At 52.8% G+C, this 15,914-nt stretch overlaps 3 protein-coding genes across 3 annotated transcripts; all 3 read left to right on the forward strand.

Moving 5' to 3' along the window:
• Nucleotides 1–680: 680 nt before the first annotated feature.
• Nucleotides 681–1,703, forward strand: N0V96_008470 (uncharacterized protein; the record flags this gene model as incomplete). Its single annotated transcript, XM_065758340.1, has 2 exons — nt 681–742; nt 815–1,703. The coding sequence occupies 2 exons, from the start codon at nt 681–683 to the stop codon at nt 1,701–1,703; spliced, it is 951 nt and encodes a 316-aa protein (XP_065613095.1).
• Nucleotides 1,704–6,009: 4,306 nt separating this feature from the next.
• On the forward strand, nt 6,010–8,386 carry N0V96_008471 (uncharacterized protein; the record flags this gene model as incomplete). The annotated part of the gene is made up of 4 exons (XM_053190088.1): nt 6,010–6,391; nt 6,514–7,517; nt 7,574–8,165; nt 8,223–8,386. The coding sequence occupies 4 exons, from the start codon at nt 6,010–6,012 to the stop codon at nt 8,384–8,386; spliced, it is 2,142 nt and encodes a 713-aa protein (XP_053052510.1).
• Nucleotides 8,387–12,968: 4,582 nt separating this feature from the next.
• N0V96_008472 (uncharacterized protein) lies at nt 12,969–15,293 on the forward strand (the record flags this gene model as incomplete). The annotated part of the gene is made up of 4 exons (XM_053190089.2): nt 12,969–13,543; nt 13,705–14,409; nt 14,699–14,772; nt 14,878–15,293. The coding sequence occupies 4 exons, from the start codon at nt 12,969–12,971 to the stop codon at nt 15,291–15,293; spliced, it is 1,770 nt and encodes a 589-aa protein (XP_053052511.2).
• Nucleotides 15,294–15,914: the final 621 nt, after the last annotated feature.

Consider the following 15,914-nt stretch of genomic DNA (forward strand, 5'->3'; position numbering starts at 1 on the left):
CGCAAGCAGACATAAATGCCTCCATTCCGAACTTAATCATCCACTGTCAGGATCCTGCCCGCTCCCCCATCCTCGTCCATCCCAGGAGCTTGTTGGTTTCTTCTTTCCCGTTTTGCGCCAGCAAGATCAGACATCTCCCACTAACCCCCTAGTGTCTTTCACGTCAAGCCATTCCCGACCATCTTATAAGTCATTTAAGGTGTCTTCGTGGAGACGGGTCGTTTCTTGGACCGATCACCTGCTTGCCCCCCATCACGCACACCGCCCTTGCAACGACCCGGAGTTCTTCAAGGGTCCCATCCTGGAACAAGACCATTTTTGTTATCGTGGATTCCCTTGTGTTTGAGGAGACAACTTGCCGCATTTTCCTAGGAATACTTGGCCGAAGATCACAGCCCAAAGGACTCTTTTTGGACACCCAGGGCTGACCTGCCCGCCCAAGGACTATTCATATTTCACGTGGCTTCCATCTCTGGACATTTTGGATATTTCCAAACATTTTGCTGCCTGATTTCTTTTCTCTCTACCGTTATGCCCCCGGAAGATATGGCCCAGCCGGATTTTGCCTACAGACCATCAGCCATGTCCAACGGACCGTGGAACTCGACGCGGAGGTACGGACCGCTCTCCCAATTTCCAAAAAGCCCGAGGAGGGGTGACTGACCGTTGAGAAAAGTTCAATGTACAACGATACATTCCCGCCTGCCGGAGGATTTGATACCAACTATTATCGTTCATCGAGGTAAGAACCAGACGTCATTGCTCATGATGTTTTCCCACAAAGGAGCAAACGAGTAACACCATCCCTTTGAAGCGTGTCCACGTACTCGCCAGGAGCTAGTAACTACAACTTGCCGATCGGAACCAATCCCCATGCTGTTGCCGCTGCCGCTGCCGCCGCCGCTGCCCCGGCGTACGGATCGCGCCCAGCTTCTGGCACTTACGGCACCAGTGGTGCCGCCGGGTACGGGTCGTACAAGAGTACGAACTCTCAATCATGGGATCACCAGGAAAGATACTCCCCGACGGACTCGGTCGACGACATTATTGCATCTCCGAACCTTTCTGATTATTCCCTCGAAAATGGGGCCGGCACCACTCCCCCGAGTAAGAGTAAGGTGAATGGCAAGGGTCGGCCACAACGTCGACCTTCTAACCGCGACGAATTCGACGGCCCGCATCAGTTTCTCGCTCGCCCGCCGCCAGAATACATTGCGATGCAAGAACGCGAACTGCCCCATCTCCCCACCAACCTCCACGTTCAAGAGCAGGACTTGGTGCTTACGCAAGTCAACGACAGGCTCTCTCAGTGCGCGTACGACTTTGTGGCTAAATACCAGTTCCCCATTCCTTTGACACAGGACATGCGACCTGTTGAGCGACCTCAGGACCGAGAATGGACAGAATGGGTCTACCTTCTGAAGCGCCTAGCTACGAAGCGCCGCATCCCGGCGCGGGTACTTTACAACGGCCAAATTAAGCAGTTTGTCACGATTCTCGAGAACTCACTGGAGATGCGACATGCGGCCAAGCACCAGAGTCGCCCATTAAAGGACGACCGCAACATTTTACAGCTCATTTCGGCGGGCATTCAGGTAGCCAAGATCCTCAAGGACGCGAGCGCCATGGACTACCTCGACCGACTATACGTTTCTACGGAGAAGCAAATTCAAGACCGTGCTGCACAGCGGTTCAGAAGCTAGTGTGCTTGCATGCTTCCTCCTATCATATACTCGCCCAGGCCGAAGTCGACAGCCTCGCCGTGCGCAGCAAACCACGGCGAGTGTTTCGATGCTGTTGGCCATTGTGGCACTTTGTTTACGACATTTTACGGACCTTACGAACTGAAAGTTATTGCAGAAGGGCGGAATCCACCTCGTTCTTTAGAAGAAGAGAAGAAGAGAGTAAATGATTCCTCGATACGGAACCGGGACGTCATCAGGACGACAGCGCCCCCAAAGGCACGACGCATGAGAACACACCCACAGGCTTAGCTTAGCTCAATGCTCCACCTCTCGGCAAAGCGAGTTGCGTCTTGTTTGTTTTTTAATCTGATTTTTGTACGAGAAATGGTAATGGCGCTCCATTGTGGGCAGAAAACCTCCTTTACTTCTGCAGCCTCCAGGGACTCTCGACTGAACTGCCTCTTTACACACATACATACCTTTACTTGACCCTTTACGGTTTGGTTCCGCAAGCGAAAAGGGGTATGAGCATGCTACAGGGAAAGCGATGGGCGCATAGGTTCATCAGGAAAGGGCGGAAACCTCTTTGTACGTTGGTACTGTTATTTTGGTGGTTTTGCTATTCGTTTCTGCACTGCCACGGCGTGGTTTGGGGGCCTGGAGTTGTTTCAATGGGTCATATCTTTTTTGACAGACCCCCTTCACCTACATTGGGCTACCGGAAGGTTGTTTTGACACGTGTTTGTGCGGTTCACGAGACAGAGAGGAGAGAGCAATTTGGACATATCCCTCCTATACTATTGTTGTTTTCTTCTCTACTCACTTGATTTGGGCGGCTTAAATGAGCCTTTGGTAGTTTGATATCCCATAGCCCGTGGCTGGGCGCGCTCTCTCAGCGCCAAGAATCTACGCAGTGTACTTCAGAGGTGCCGGTATCCAGTTCGTACACGTCATGACTTGAGGCGCTCTGTTCGTTGCACGGCTCCTGACTCCTGCCATCAAGTAGGATGGGGACCCGGGTACTCTCTCGTCTTCCCTGCGCATGTTCCAGGAGCCAAAGCTACGATATCTGGCTTGTCAACCCAGCATAACGGCAGCGACCATGGGACAGGCGTGGCAGGAACCCAGGTGTCCGCCGGCTCTGCCCCTATCCTATCGGTGCGACTTTGTTACCCCCACACCCGACGGCGCTTGGGTTGGGCTGAAATGAACGGTGATCATCAGCCGATGGGGTTCCTGCTTGCGTGCCTGACGGGGTGACTTGGGCGGGAGGGACCACCAAGGGCCATCAGCGGCGATCGATGGAGGTATCCTACACTATCACTTGGCCAAGAACGGGGAACGCAAACCATAAAATGATTTAGGGAGCTCTGTAAGTCAATGGGGAGACCGTTGTGTCGCATCCCGCCTGATGGGTCCCCCGGGGAAGAAGGGCCAGGGCCGGGGGGGCGAAGTAGTGAAACCGGGGGGTAAGCAAGCTGTCGGAAAAGTGAGTTGAAGATGGATGGGAAAGAAGGGATGCGATCTGCGCGCCGCCTAGAATCCCGTCGGACTGCGCCGCGTGCCCCCCTTGACAACTCATGTCAAAGGCGAGGCAAAGAGCCGATGAATAGTATGATGTAGACTTACACTTTCCGGTGATTGGTAGGGTTACATAGACAGACATGCAATGAGGTTGCTGGTGGGACTGGTGTGGTCGTGTTGAAGAATGACAAGCAAACCGGGGCACATGGCAGACAGGCCGAAGGGCCACATCCTGGCTTGGGCTCTGTTTTGCAATCTTCTCCCGTTCTGCCGCCCACATAGCGGCGTTCAACTGACACATTGTCGCAAAGGATGGAGTTCCCTATGCTTTGCTATCAGTACAGGTAAGGCAAACTCCAGGGCGCGAACAGACAGGCTGGTGCTGGGAACAAAGCCCATGAGCACAGGGAAGCAAGGATGCGACAGAGCGGAATTCTGGAAGAACGTTAGAGTCCGGTAGAAGGTGGTTTCGAATCTTGGCTGACTAGAGAGTGAATAAGCAGAGCTGTGTGGCAGGACAAGGTTCGTGATGCTCATGGTTGCCGTGGTTTGGATGTTCTATCTTGGGGCCATTTTCCCACTGTATCAACTTGAAGTGGTGGGTAACCTAAGCAATTTGGAGGACGCAGTGGAAGAAGTTGGTTCGTCCCGGCACGCGACTTACTGGGTTTACCCGGGCAGAATTGGAACGTGCTTCTGTCTGTGACGAGGGTGCTGTGCCAACTTCGGACTCGGGATCCTGAATCATTGTTTCGAGGTGTGAGAGCTAGTTTCGTGTCGGGGTGGATCGTGGACTGCATAATCGACGATGCTATAGCCGGCCTGTTGTAGTTGGATATTCTGCCTTCAATTTCGCTAGTTTTCGACGGGATCCCAAAAGAAACCACCGGTCCTTGTGTAGTGTCGGCCAAGCTGCCTTGGTAAGAATGACGGCAGGCTAGGAATGACGGCAGGATGCCGACGGAAGCGGCATATAATCCAGCAAAAGCAGCCGTTTTCCTCTTTCCCCCCCTTGAGCGAGTGGCGATATGCGACCTTGGGCACCGGCGTCAGCGGGGAGGCCGTGCCGGGCGGCATGGACCCGTTTAGCTTCCGCGCCGAACGGGGTTTATGGTCTGAGCTGTGCCAACTTCGACTTGCAAACAGGCAGACAGGTGTATTCGTACGTTGTGCGTGTACGTCCTAGTCAAGCGCCGCGCGCGCTAAATCTTATCTTGGCGGGGGATGCTGGGTGCTGCTCTCGTCACACGAGAGAGAGGGGCGTGATGATCAGCTTGCCGGACTTGACATTGTGTCTTTAGTAGGGAAACAAGAATGGCGTTGGCGTTTCCACGGTGGTGTCGTGGGGATAAAGGTCGAACGCCGGCGGGTTGGGAGCTTATCCACTCTGGCAGATCCGGGGGGTGATTGTCCTCTGATACATGAGTGCAGCTAGATGCTTGGAGACGGTTCGTGATGCGAAGAACGACAGGACGCGGAGTGGCGGAGTGTGGGAGGTTGGTTTGAGTCAAGGTGCACTCGAGGCTTGATGTTATGACTGCTGGGGGGTTTGATATCGACGGGGAGCGGGATGCAATCCTGAGGGATGTTGGATGACGGTCAATCATCAAGGGTCTTGGGGCTCGGGCCGGTTCGCTGGTGTGAGCTTTACTGTCGATCTCTGCGGCATTCGTAAGAATGGAAAAAGAAAATCAGTCTTTTCGGATATCAAAGGTTCGTGGTGAAAATAAGTCCAACGTCGGGTTGGCGTTGCATTGATCAGGCGCCTGTCAGGTGATGGAGGTCGAATGGAGGAAACAACGTTGGTTTGGTTGGGAGAAAGGAAGGGGAAAGGGCCGATTGCCAGCAACATAAAGCTGATGCATATCAGGTAAGGTAGGTGTAGGTATTAGCTTTCATCTCTGGTGCCTTCCGTTCATGCCACCCTGATTAAATAGAACTTTCCTGGAATCCAACCTTTCTCGCCACGGAACGGGGCCGCGGCATCAAGTGCGTTCTCCGGTGGCAAGAGCCGGAATCAGCTTCGGTCACGACGGTCACCGGTGCGGCAAAAGGGTCCTCCCGCACCTCCGGGCCCCGGTGAGCGGCCGGTGATGGATCGGGTTAGAGCACCCTCATTCGTGGAGCAAAGGATCCACCTTCGGTCCCAGAAAGGGACTAGTGGCTCAGCTGGGCCGAAGGAGCGGAGACCAGGACCAGCTCATTCAGCAGCACAGCGTGCCCACAAGAAAGTACCTTACAGGTTGACGGGTCTGCGCGGGATGGCTGCGGCGCCGCTGCTTACTGGTCGCGCTGCTCATCTGCTGTCATGGGGGTGAGAGTGTGACAGCGCCGTTTCCCCCCCCCTCGTATTAATCTTGTTGGCTGCCCTTTTCGCACCGTCTCTCCTTCGTTCCCGCTCTCCTGCATGACTTTCCCGAGCGGTAAAGAACGGTGAGAAAAGGGCAACTTGTGAGATTGAGCAACATCTACTCGAGTTTGGCCGACGACATTTCAAACCGCGAAACTCCGAGTTGTCGAGTGTTGAAAGGGAGAAAAGACAAGACGAGGCCTGGCATTTTCGCTTGTACAGAAAGTGACCCCCGCGTCAGTCCCCGAGATTGGGCGTAAGCAGACACAGCCCCCCTCCGGATAACTGGCCATTCGACGTTGGGAGGAAACAAGGACCTGTTGTTCGGTTTTCTCAAAAGAACCACAAGGGGCTACGAAATCATCGAATCGAACCTACCGAGCGGGTTGAAAGCGCCGGGCGACTCAACGGTTCGCCACTTATACGTCCTGCCTGCTCGCAGACATTGCAATGGCTTCTGTTTCCTCGAGGGGCCCGACGCCTCATTCGCCTTACGATGTGCAGTCCGCGGCCGACACCGAAGAATCATGGCAGTATCTCGACTACGCCTCGTACCCGGCCTCAGTCGGCTTCCTACCCAGCCCGGCCAGCGGCAGTCTCAACGGCTTTGCAGTCGTCGGCCACCACGCCGGCTCGGACCCGGCGGGCTTATCCCCGCTAAATCTCGATCTCGACCAGCCCGCCTTCTCCGCCTCGAGCTTCCCGGACCAAGCGGAGGCGTTTGCTGCCCCGGCGCCGTCTGTTGATAGCCAGTTCGTTCCCAGCGGCCAAGAATCCAATTTCTTGACACCGCAGGGCTTCCTCTTTGCAGAGGAGCAGCTGAACCTGAACGGTCAGTCCTAACTCCACCCCTGCCCGACTGTCAAGTATACGTGAGCTAACCAGCTTTGTTCTCAGAACTGACATCTTTCGTCAACTCATTCCAATCGAACAATGCCTCCCTAACCGGCTTAGATACATTCCCGCAACAACAGCACGATGGCGATATCGATCTGTCACAGACCTTCTCTCCCAGTATCAACCCGGGCCCATGGAACCCCACGAACCTCAAGGTCGACAATGGCAGCTCAATGTTCTTGATGGAGGACTTTTCCGCAACCTCGTCTCAGAGCTCCACATCCACAAGCCCCTCTCAATCCAACTCCAGCTCCCCAGACCTCAAACATGAGGGCGACAGGGCAGCATCGGCCAGCCAGATCCGCAAGGTCATCACCGGCAAGGTCGAGAAGAAGAAGGCCACCGAACCCGCAAACAAATTCGTCATTGTCACGCCCAACTCCATCAATGCCTCCTCGGGCCGTCCCAACCCGTGGGAGTGCTTCGAAGCCATGAAGATTCAAACGCGCGGTCGCAAGGGCCCTCTGGCAAACGCGACAAAGGAGAGTGCACTCCAAGTCCGCCGTTTGGGTGCCTGCTTTTGCTGCCACAGCCGCAAAGTGAAGTGTGATTCGCAGAGGCCGTGCAAGAGCTGCAAAAAGCTCGCCGGCCAGGTGCCGCAGGTCGTCTGCTGGCAGTTTTCCGACTTCTTGACCGTGTTATTCCCCGACTTCATGCGCAGCCACTTCCGCAAGGATCAAATGTCGAAATTCATGGCGGAGAATGTCGACCTCGACGCGGTGCAACTAGCGCCTCGGGAGGTTGAGCTCTTTTCTGGTCTTTCGGCATCGCTCAAGGTTCGGGCGAGGTTCTTCAAGCCTCGGACGGAGGAAGTGCAGCAGCACTACCATCTGCATGTGCAAAAAGACCGGGTAGACCTGCAAGCCAGAGGCTCGGCACCTATGGTGTTGGAATTGGATTCGGCAGGTCAGAGGGAGGCCTTGAGGAAGAAGGTAAAAGAGTATCTCGCCGCCATTGCAGCCGAGCCGAGGTTCGCAAAATCAGTGACAGAGTCAATACGGCACACGGAGTTGCCAAAGAAGGTGTTGGATGTTGTGCAGATATACGCCAACAAGTCTGATGTAAGTTGCCGTGCGATTGACTGTCTTGCGTAAGAGCATTGGTTGACCCGACTCAGTCGTCAATGGTGAAGAAGGCGTTGGCGATCTACGGCGCCCATTTTGTCATGACCCGCCACCTCTGCATCACAAGGCAAAGTGTTGTGGGCCTCCAGGACTCCGGTCTCGTCCCTCAGGAAGTACCGTGGGTGACGCCACGCGTCGTCAACAGGCAGATCAAGGCGGTGATTGATGAGCTCCTGATGAGGGACATGCAACACCTCTTCGAATCCTTCTCAAAGCTACTCAAGCCCAAGTCAAAACAGGAGTGGGCGCCGTGTATGGCCTCGTTCCTGGTGCTGTGCCTGTTCATGGAATCGGTCGAGACATCTGCGGATAACTTTGTGGTGGCACTCAACGAGATCAGCCTGCGTAACCACACGCCGCCGGAATACAAACGTCAAGATGCCCTGAACATTAACGCAGCAGTCGAAAACATGCCGTTCAAGCAGTTCGCGTACCAGTTCCACCAGATCTACCAGACCCACAGCCGGGACACGGCGAATAAGCCCTTCAATCCCATGCTCGACAACTCTTGGGCCCAGCAAGGCGACCTGGACGGACCAGCCATAGAGATGGTCTTGGGCCTGAAGAATTTGATCCAACAGAATGGTAGGCTGGCCCGAGAACCCAATGGTTGAATCATCAATGCTGACTTGTGGTGTGTAGGCAAGGAACTCGAAGGCTTGGCGGATGACCCAATTCTATCGAGCGACCACGAGCAGCACCCGTTCCCACGAGACGTAGCGGCCAACTATACTGGCCGGCTAGTGTCCAAGTTCTTGTTGTCTTTCATGGACGAGAAGCACATCTTTGGCGAGAACTGGGTTTGACGGGGTTTTTAGTACAACGCGAAGGATGGGGGTTGATTGCAACTTTTGCGCAGGGATGTCGGCATACCCTTCATATATATCTGATGGCAGGTACGACCCGGTAGCATGGGTTCAGGAATAATGACTCTCTACTATAACGATACCAATCAAGGTAAATTTAGAACACAACACTTGCAACTCGTATGAGATACCCTGTGATATGTTCGTCCGATTTTAGTCCTGAAGCCGCACTATCTCGACGGTATCAGGGTGGAGCGGACCGGTTGTCTAGACCGTTGGTTTTGTTCTCCCACTCGAACGAATAAAAAAGTAGTTGACACTCTTGCGCAGTAAGATCGCGAGGTGTAGGCATATCGTGGGGTTGGTCCAAGGACCCTGTGTTATTGAAATACACATCACAACGAGCTCGCGTGCGTATCCGTGTCGGTTGGCTTCGGCACTTGCTCAAAGCTATGGACGACGGATTGGTTCAGGACCGAGGTGCAGGCTGCCATGCGATGTCACGGGGCAGTCTAACGCCATTCTGGGAGCTGAGAAGGACCGTACATAAGATCCGTAGCCTAAGTTGGGGTGGGCGGCCCGCGAGCTGTTGTTGATGATGTTTGGGAGCAAGAGACAGAAAGGAGAGAAGGGGAGCGCGTGAAAATATACTTTGTGAGAAAAACCAGGTCGAGAAATGTGGAGACGCCGTCTCTTTCCCGGGTCACGAGGTTTGACGACGTGCTAGCCCTGATTGGCTCAGGCTTAGGCAGCATACTGTCATTAGCTAAGCGGGTAGCCTGCAGGCAACGACACCTCTTTATTTGTCTGGCGGACCACATTTCCCCCCCCTCCCTCGAACTCTTTTTCCTCTTTACACACTTTGCACCAAAATAATCAACCGATCTCGACGTAACTTCTTCTACTTGTGATTCGGTCAGTTTGAGTGCTAGAAGGAAACTGGGCTGCGCCTCCTATCCCATGTTTCTTGGGGTTCCGGTTCCGTCAATCAAGACGGAGTCCGTCACCGAGAAATGTAATGGGGGAGTGATTCCCGACATACTCCGAATTGTAAAATGACTGTTCTGCCGCCTCTCCGTACCCGTCCCGCAAGCCTCACCGGCACCATGTTCCAGTCAGCCTTGAGGCCTTCGACTCATCACCGGACCAAGTAATGCCTGTCGAGAGTTGCCCAGTTTGTTCAGCATCAGTCACACGGGCAGTGACAGCATTGCATTGCCCCGACGTTCCTTCATTTTGTCATTGTTGTTCCGTTTTTCAACTTTTTCCTGCCCCTTCACGCGCAAGGGCGCGTTTGCGCCCTTGCCGTTTTACACCGAAGCGCAAAGCCACACTCGCCAACAATGAGCACCTCGGTGCCTTGTCAGTCATACGCAAAGGCGCACACATATCTGCTGCTCGTGATAAGAATTGGCGCTCCGTTGGCGTTGGATTAGTTTTCCCATTCTCCTTGTCGCCGAAGAGCACTGCATTTTGGGGGCGCGGACTCCCCTCGTGCCTGGAAAAATGGGGGTTGCTGCCTCAGACCGTCTGGGACCCCCATGTCATTCCCTTCACCAAACACGTCTTAACCCAGGCAACCAAGTCGTTTCCCAACCCCTCCATTCTGCAAACGTCGATGCGTTTCTGAGGCCGCGGTCATGTTCTCTATCAATTCATCCATTCCGGGAAGGAGGGGTCATGTTTCTTTACTGTAGTTGCACCTATCTGACTCACTGGCTTGTTGTCTTTGATCTGCCTTGCACTGCGGCCGGCTTTCCAATCTGTAGGGGTTCAATTACCTGATACTCAACTTTGAGGCATCCTGGCTTAGATCTCTACAACCCACACCGTGGACGAATCAGAGCACGAAATAGCCTAGACTTTTTAGGAATTACATTGATGCCGAACCAGGATCGCCATACCGAACATGCGCAATCGCGTGCAAGAGTATGGTATTTCCATTCACATTGTCGTAGCAGGTCACCGTGCACTGCCATGTCGAACCTCAAGGCGACGTTGGCTAGGGGGCACTAAGTCCTTGAACCTCTCAGATTGTCTTGTCTGCCTCCCCAGGCACACTCTTCTGCCTGAGGGTGACTCAATTCGAGGTCGGTTCAACATGAAGCTTGATTGTTGGTCCGTCGGAGGGAGGTTCGTTAGATATAAACCACCGTCAACACCTTGTGGCCTTGGATCTCTTTTGTTACCAACAGACTCATCACACTACACTTCACACCAACAGTCTAACACTTCTTCGTCACAAGACTACCACTGCCTCATCCCACTACGACTCATATCCAATCCCCAATCCTCTTACAACCAACCGCCACCATGAACGCTACTGCCTACGCTGCCCCCATGACGCTCCAGAAGGGGAGCGAAGGGGAGACAGGTTTCCCCGTTGACCCTCGTGAGTGCTTCAAGGTCCAAGGGCAACGCTTCCTGTACTAACTCTACCACAGTCCCCGGAAAATAAGCCGAGTCGACCTCCACTACAGTTAAGCAAACACATATTTATTGACGGCGTTCACGGAAATATACACAACATGAAAGAGGCGACACCACACAACAGGAGCATGTCGTCTGCCTCACGGCGCTCCATTGGCTCGAGCACACAAACTGTACTTTTACTAGATTGGGGGACATGGGTTGGATAATCTTTATTTCAGAATGGCACGATGTCGGGCGTAGGGCTGCAGGACACTGACGAGCATGTGTACACGCGCAGCCCTAAAGACCGCCGCGGGATCTTGCATGCAGAGGGGCGTTTGGGACATTTCTTACGACAATATCATTGGAGGACGACGATGATTCCGATATGAGGGGAGGGGTACACACCACGCTCACAGTTACGATACGAGAAGGGAAGGCTACGGCATCTCTGTTAGGCATCTATAGGCTGAAATTGACCTATATACACACACTCACACGCTTACACGCACACGCCCTTCATGCGGCTATGGGGCTTCTATGGTGGCCACCCCTTCTCCAGCGAGTGAATGACCCTCTCAACCAATGCCGGGCGTCCTTCATCCGCTTTAGGTAATCGTGACATGTCGGTTGGGTGAATGTACGCCCTTTGCGGAGGGGGCTAAGCGGAGGTGGGAGTGGGAGCGGTGGGATGTTGGGCCACCCGTTGTCGTCTGGCGGGTCCCTGATGACGAGGCTCGGAGGTCGTTTGAGTGCAGGTCCTGATTGCATCTTTTGATAGACTGAGGTATACGTAAGATGGCTTGATGCTTGTAGTAGCTTGTAGACAAGGGTGCACACCTTAAGTGCTGTCCTCTCGTGCGGTGTTGTTCCTACTGGAGTCAATGTTGATAACATCACTCTATACAATGTACCAAACTAATGCACTGGTGTCTAATTTATACAAACTTTTCTGCGCGGCATTTTTTTTTTCCCGTTGATCATGTGTCTTGGTTCGAGGATCTCGGAGGACGACGGCGGTCCTTGGACGTGAAGCTCGGTTTTGCCGGGTTGAATGTGATCAACCCCAAGCACTGCCAGGCGGGTCACATGGCACTCAGAATTATCCTGAAATGGCGCTACAGAAAGCGGATTGTTTCTCAAAAGCCTGAATACGTGGTGCTGAGATGACGAGGGTTGATGGAAAACGCTGGAAGACTCTGGTGCATGGGCTGCTGAGGGGTAGGCATACCGTGGCGAAGTAACACCACCACCTGATGGGGAAAGACATGGCAACAAGAGCTACCCGGTCTGCCTTCTGATAGCTTCCATGCTTGATTCTATCAAGTCCATTCTCATATTGGATTGATGTTCACCATTTCAATTGCCCTTGGCCTAACCTCTGCTAAGATGAGAGACAAAAATCTAAATTTATGAGTATCATGAGAAGCATCAGTTTACATGGCCATCGGCCAACATGCCAGCAATGGACTTGGAGTCATGCACGTACGATGATATAGAGAAGAAGAAGTAGCTACACCAAGGAGAGTTTCCTGTTTATAGAAAGACATCTGTGGTGCAAGGATTTTTGAAGCATAATGGCTTTGTGGCGATGAAGAAGTAGTGGCTATTTATTTAGTCTCTCTTTCAGAGCTTTTGCAAGGCTGAGACTCGCGGAGCTTGTTAATTTAATCGATTGCTACCTCGATCAATATTCTATGACTCAAGATTTGTCTCCAAGTGTGATTCTCCTCTTAGAGATAACCTCCACTGTGGGATATTTGTTTGACGTGGAGGACAAAGAAGGTACATAGCTTCCTTAAGGCAGGAAACCATGTTGCATACTAGGCGAGAAATCCCTTACTATCAAGTGATACTTCAGAGTTGAGATTTTCTGACACGCTACCTAAGTCCCTCAAGTGAGCCTAAATCTCAACAATAGAGTTGTGCCTGATATCATCCCGACAGGCAGTCGGCCTCCCGCATACGACCAACACATGTATGAATACCCAATCATGTATTCATCTACTTTCGAACAAAATAAAAATCTGCTCCTACTTTACCTTGCTTCTTCTTCCTTTTCTTCTTCTTACCTCGCCCAACGCACTCACCTCGAAGAACGAATCTGCGAATTTTGCTACGATAACCAGGATCAATCAACATCGACGCGTAGCATCACCTTGCAATCGCCATGGACATCAGGGACGTTTCTAATGTCGGCGACTTTGCCTCCGTCATGGAACGGCTTCAAGCTGCCGCGGAACGAGCTGGTCGCAGAAAAGGACAAGTTCCTCATGATCATCCTCCGCCCGATATGCTGGTTATCCAGTTCATGCTGGCAAGATCAATGCACATATCACGCCCGGCAGCTCCCAGTGGAGGGTCGAATATTGCAACTACTCAGATCCCGCCAGCATATCCTCCCTGTGTGCATCCTGTAAATGAGCTGCAGCCTCTGCCAATCTCCAAGATGAGGTTGGAAGAGGACCACCGAGGCAAGCTGGTCATCGTACGGACAATGACGCCCACGGATCAGATCAACGCAATCATGGCCATCGCTGAGGACAAGGCAGGCACCGCTGTCTTACTTCAACTCTACAATCAGCCAGATCATAGGGTTGTGCAACCTGACGACATACTCCCGGAAGGCAGCATCTGTCTCATCAAGGACCCGTTCCTCAAGGCGACGACCGACGGCAAATACAGTTTACGGGTGGACCACATTGACGACATCATCCTACTACCCGAGGGCGACGAACGCATCCCGTCGCATTAGAAGACGTGGACTCCTAGTGCCAGCTCCGAGAAGATCCGACAGCAAGGAAACAATGCTGTAGCACAGCAAGATTGGGGAAAAGCAGAAATCTTGTGAGTAGAAGATGGGATGACTCTTGATATCGAGGAAGTTTTAACTGAATGCGGCTTAGATATTCCAAAGCACTCGCCTCTGCCACCACGGCTGAACAGAAGCGCGCCGCGCTCCTTAACCGTTCCTTGGCAAATCTCAAGCTAGATCGCCCGGAGAAGGCACTGAGCGATGCCATTGAAAGCCGACAGGACAACGAACCAACTGAGAAGGGACTGTTCAGAGAAGCCAAGGCCCACTACGCGCTGGAACACTTTTCGCTCTGTGCCGAGAAACTACGTCAAGTAGTTATCCTGAACCCCAAAAACCGAGACGCAGGGAAGGAGCTGGAACGAACTCTGTGCCGTATTCGTGAGCAAGATCAGGGGATCTACCAGTGGAAGTACATGCACAACCAAGCCAAGGCCACCCCCCCTACAATCGACTGTGCGACCTACACTGGTTCTGTCGAGGTGCGCCACTCCCCCGGACGTGGACGAGGGCTCTTCATAACGAAGCCCGTGAAGGCTGGTGATCTTCTCCTCTGTGAGAAAGCCTTTACATACAGCTATGCTGGCGAAGATGATGCTGCCAGTCGCCAGAACATAAAGATACTCATGAGCTTGGACACAAAGAGAATGACGATGGGTGGGCAGGCAGATCTTCTTTCCGGCCTCGTACAGAAGCTCCATCACAATCCGCAGGCTGCCTCCCGCTTCTTCGACTTGCATCGCGGGAAGTACCAATCAGGCGAGACTGCACAACAGATTCAGACGGTGATTGATACGTAAGTAGCCATCTCATGGGCAAACGCGAAAGAGTCAGCATTAACTCTATCACAGGTTTCTTGTCGCGACGATCATAGGTTTCAACTGCTTCGGTGCACCGCGAGCATCCATCCTTCACTTGACTGATACGGACGTTCAACAAGGAAGCTATACCACCTGGGGCATTTGGACTCAAGCGTCCTGCATCAATCACTCATGTGTCGGCAACTGTCGCCGCTCGTTCATTGGAGACGTGATGATTGTGCGAGCTTCGAGAGACATGGACGCTAACACGGAGTTGCTGATCAGCTATCGGCCGCCTGAATGTGCGAGCTATGATGAAACTCAGAAGCATCTACAAAACTGGGGGTTCACTTGCCAATGTGAGCTTTGCGAAGAGAAGAAGTCGATCTCGAAGCAGACTTTCCAAAAACGCCAAGGGCTTTTCCGAGACTTGAAGAGCACCATAAAAGCTTGCAAGACTCTAGCTCATGAGTCCAACGCACAACGGCTGATTGGCCAGCTCGAGGAGACTTACGCCGCCGGTAAAGGATCCTACCGTCTGGAACTATGGGACTCGTACCTTGCGCTCGGCCAGAAGCGACTGGACAGGGGAAAACACTTTGAAGCTCTCGAGTTGTCGATCAAGAGCCTCGAGGCTCGTGGCTTCATTCTGGAGGCTAGCAGAGCTGTAGAGGTGGTATCCGGCAAGCGCCATCTGAAGGTCATCAAATGGGGTTCACCTGGAGCGCACATCGTAACGGCCTTCCTCGTCATGTTCCACGTGTACAAGATTGTGGCCCCTGAGCTATGCGTGCCAGCAAGAGAATATGCTAGGACGGCTTACGCAATCTGCTATGGAGAGAATGACAGTATTGGGGAGGTATTCGAGGAGCTCATATGATATTTGTACCAGCGTTGTTCCTCTGACAAACAGGTCATACTCGAAGATAGGGGGGCATTCCAACACCCATGCGCCATGGCTGGAATTGACACCACGGTGAACCACTTGCTGCACATAGTCCAGCATTGGTGCCACATAGTCGAGAATTCATAGAGGAATCAGAGAAAATCACGAAAAACCTTATCATGCTTGAACTGTGCATGACGCTGACCCCTTCTGAAACACCCAGACCGTGTGTGAAGCTATTGATAATCAGGCAGAACCCAATGAGTGGTGAACAATCTCAACGCTATTTTCCGCGCAAGTCTACATTGCTACTACCTCGGTTCTTGAATTCATGGTAAAGCCAGGTCATTCAACTGTGTTGAGTACCTCACCTCGACTTGTCCGCCCTTCGACCTGCTCACTCTACACGATCGGTTTCAAGTTTCAGTTCCAGTTGCAGATCCATCTCATTGCTGTCATGAAGCCTCAATTACGTGGACGCTTCTCAAATATGGAGTGCTTCTTGAAAGCTATGTTGTTCAGCAATCAGCAGGCGTACCAGCGATGGGTGTGAATCTGTCACCAGCTGCTGCCAGATGAATCGTGGTGCTTCTGCTGGAGAGGCCTTATGTAATT

The sequence above is a fragment of the Colletotrichum fioriniae genome, assembly GCF_027942845.1.
Source record: "Colletotrichum fioriniae strain IMI 355084 chromosome Unknown scaffold_10, whole genome shotgun sequence".
Taxonomy (NCBI): domain Eukaryota; kingdom Fungi; phylum Ascomycota; class Sordariomycetes; order Glomerellales; family Glomerellaceae; genus Colletotrichum; species Colletotrichum fioriniae.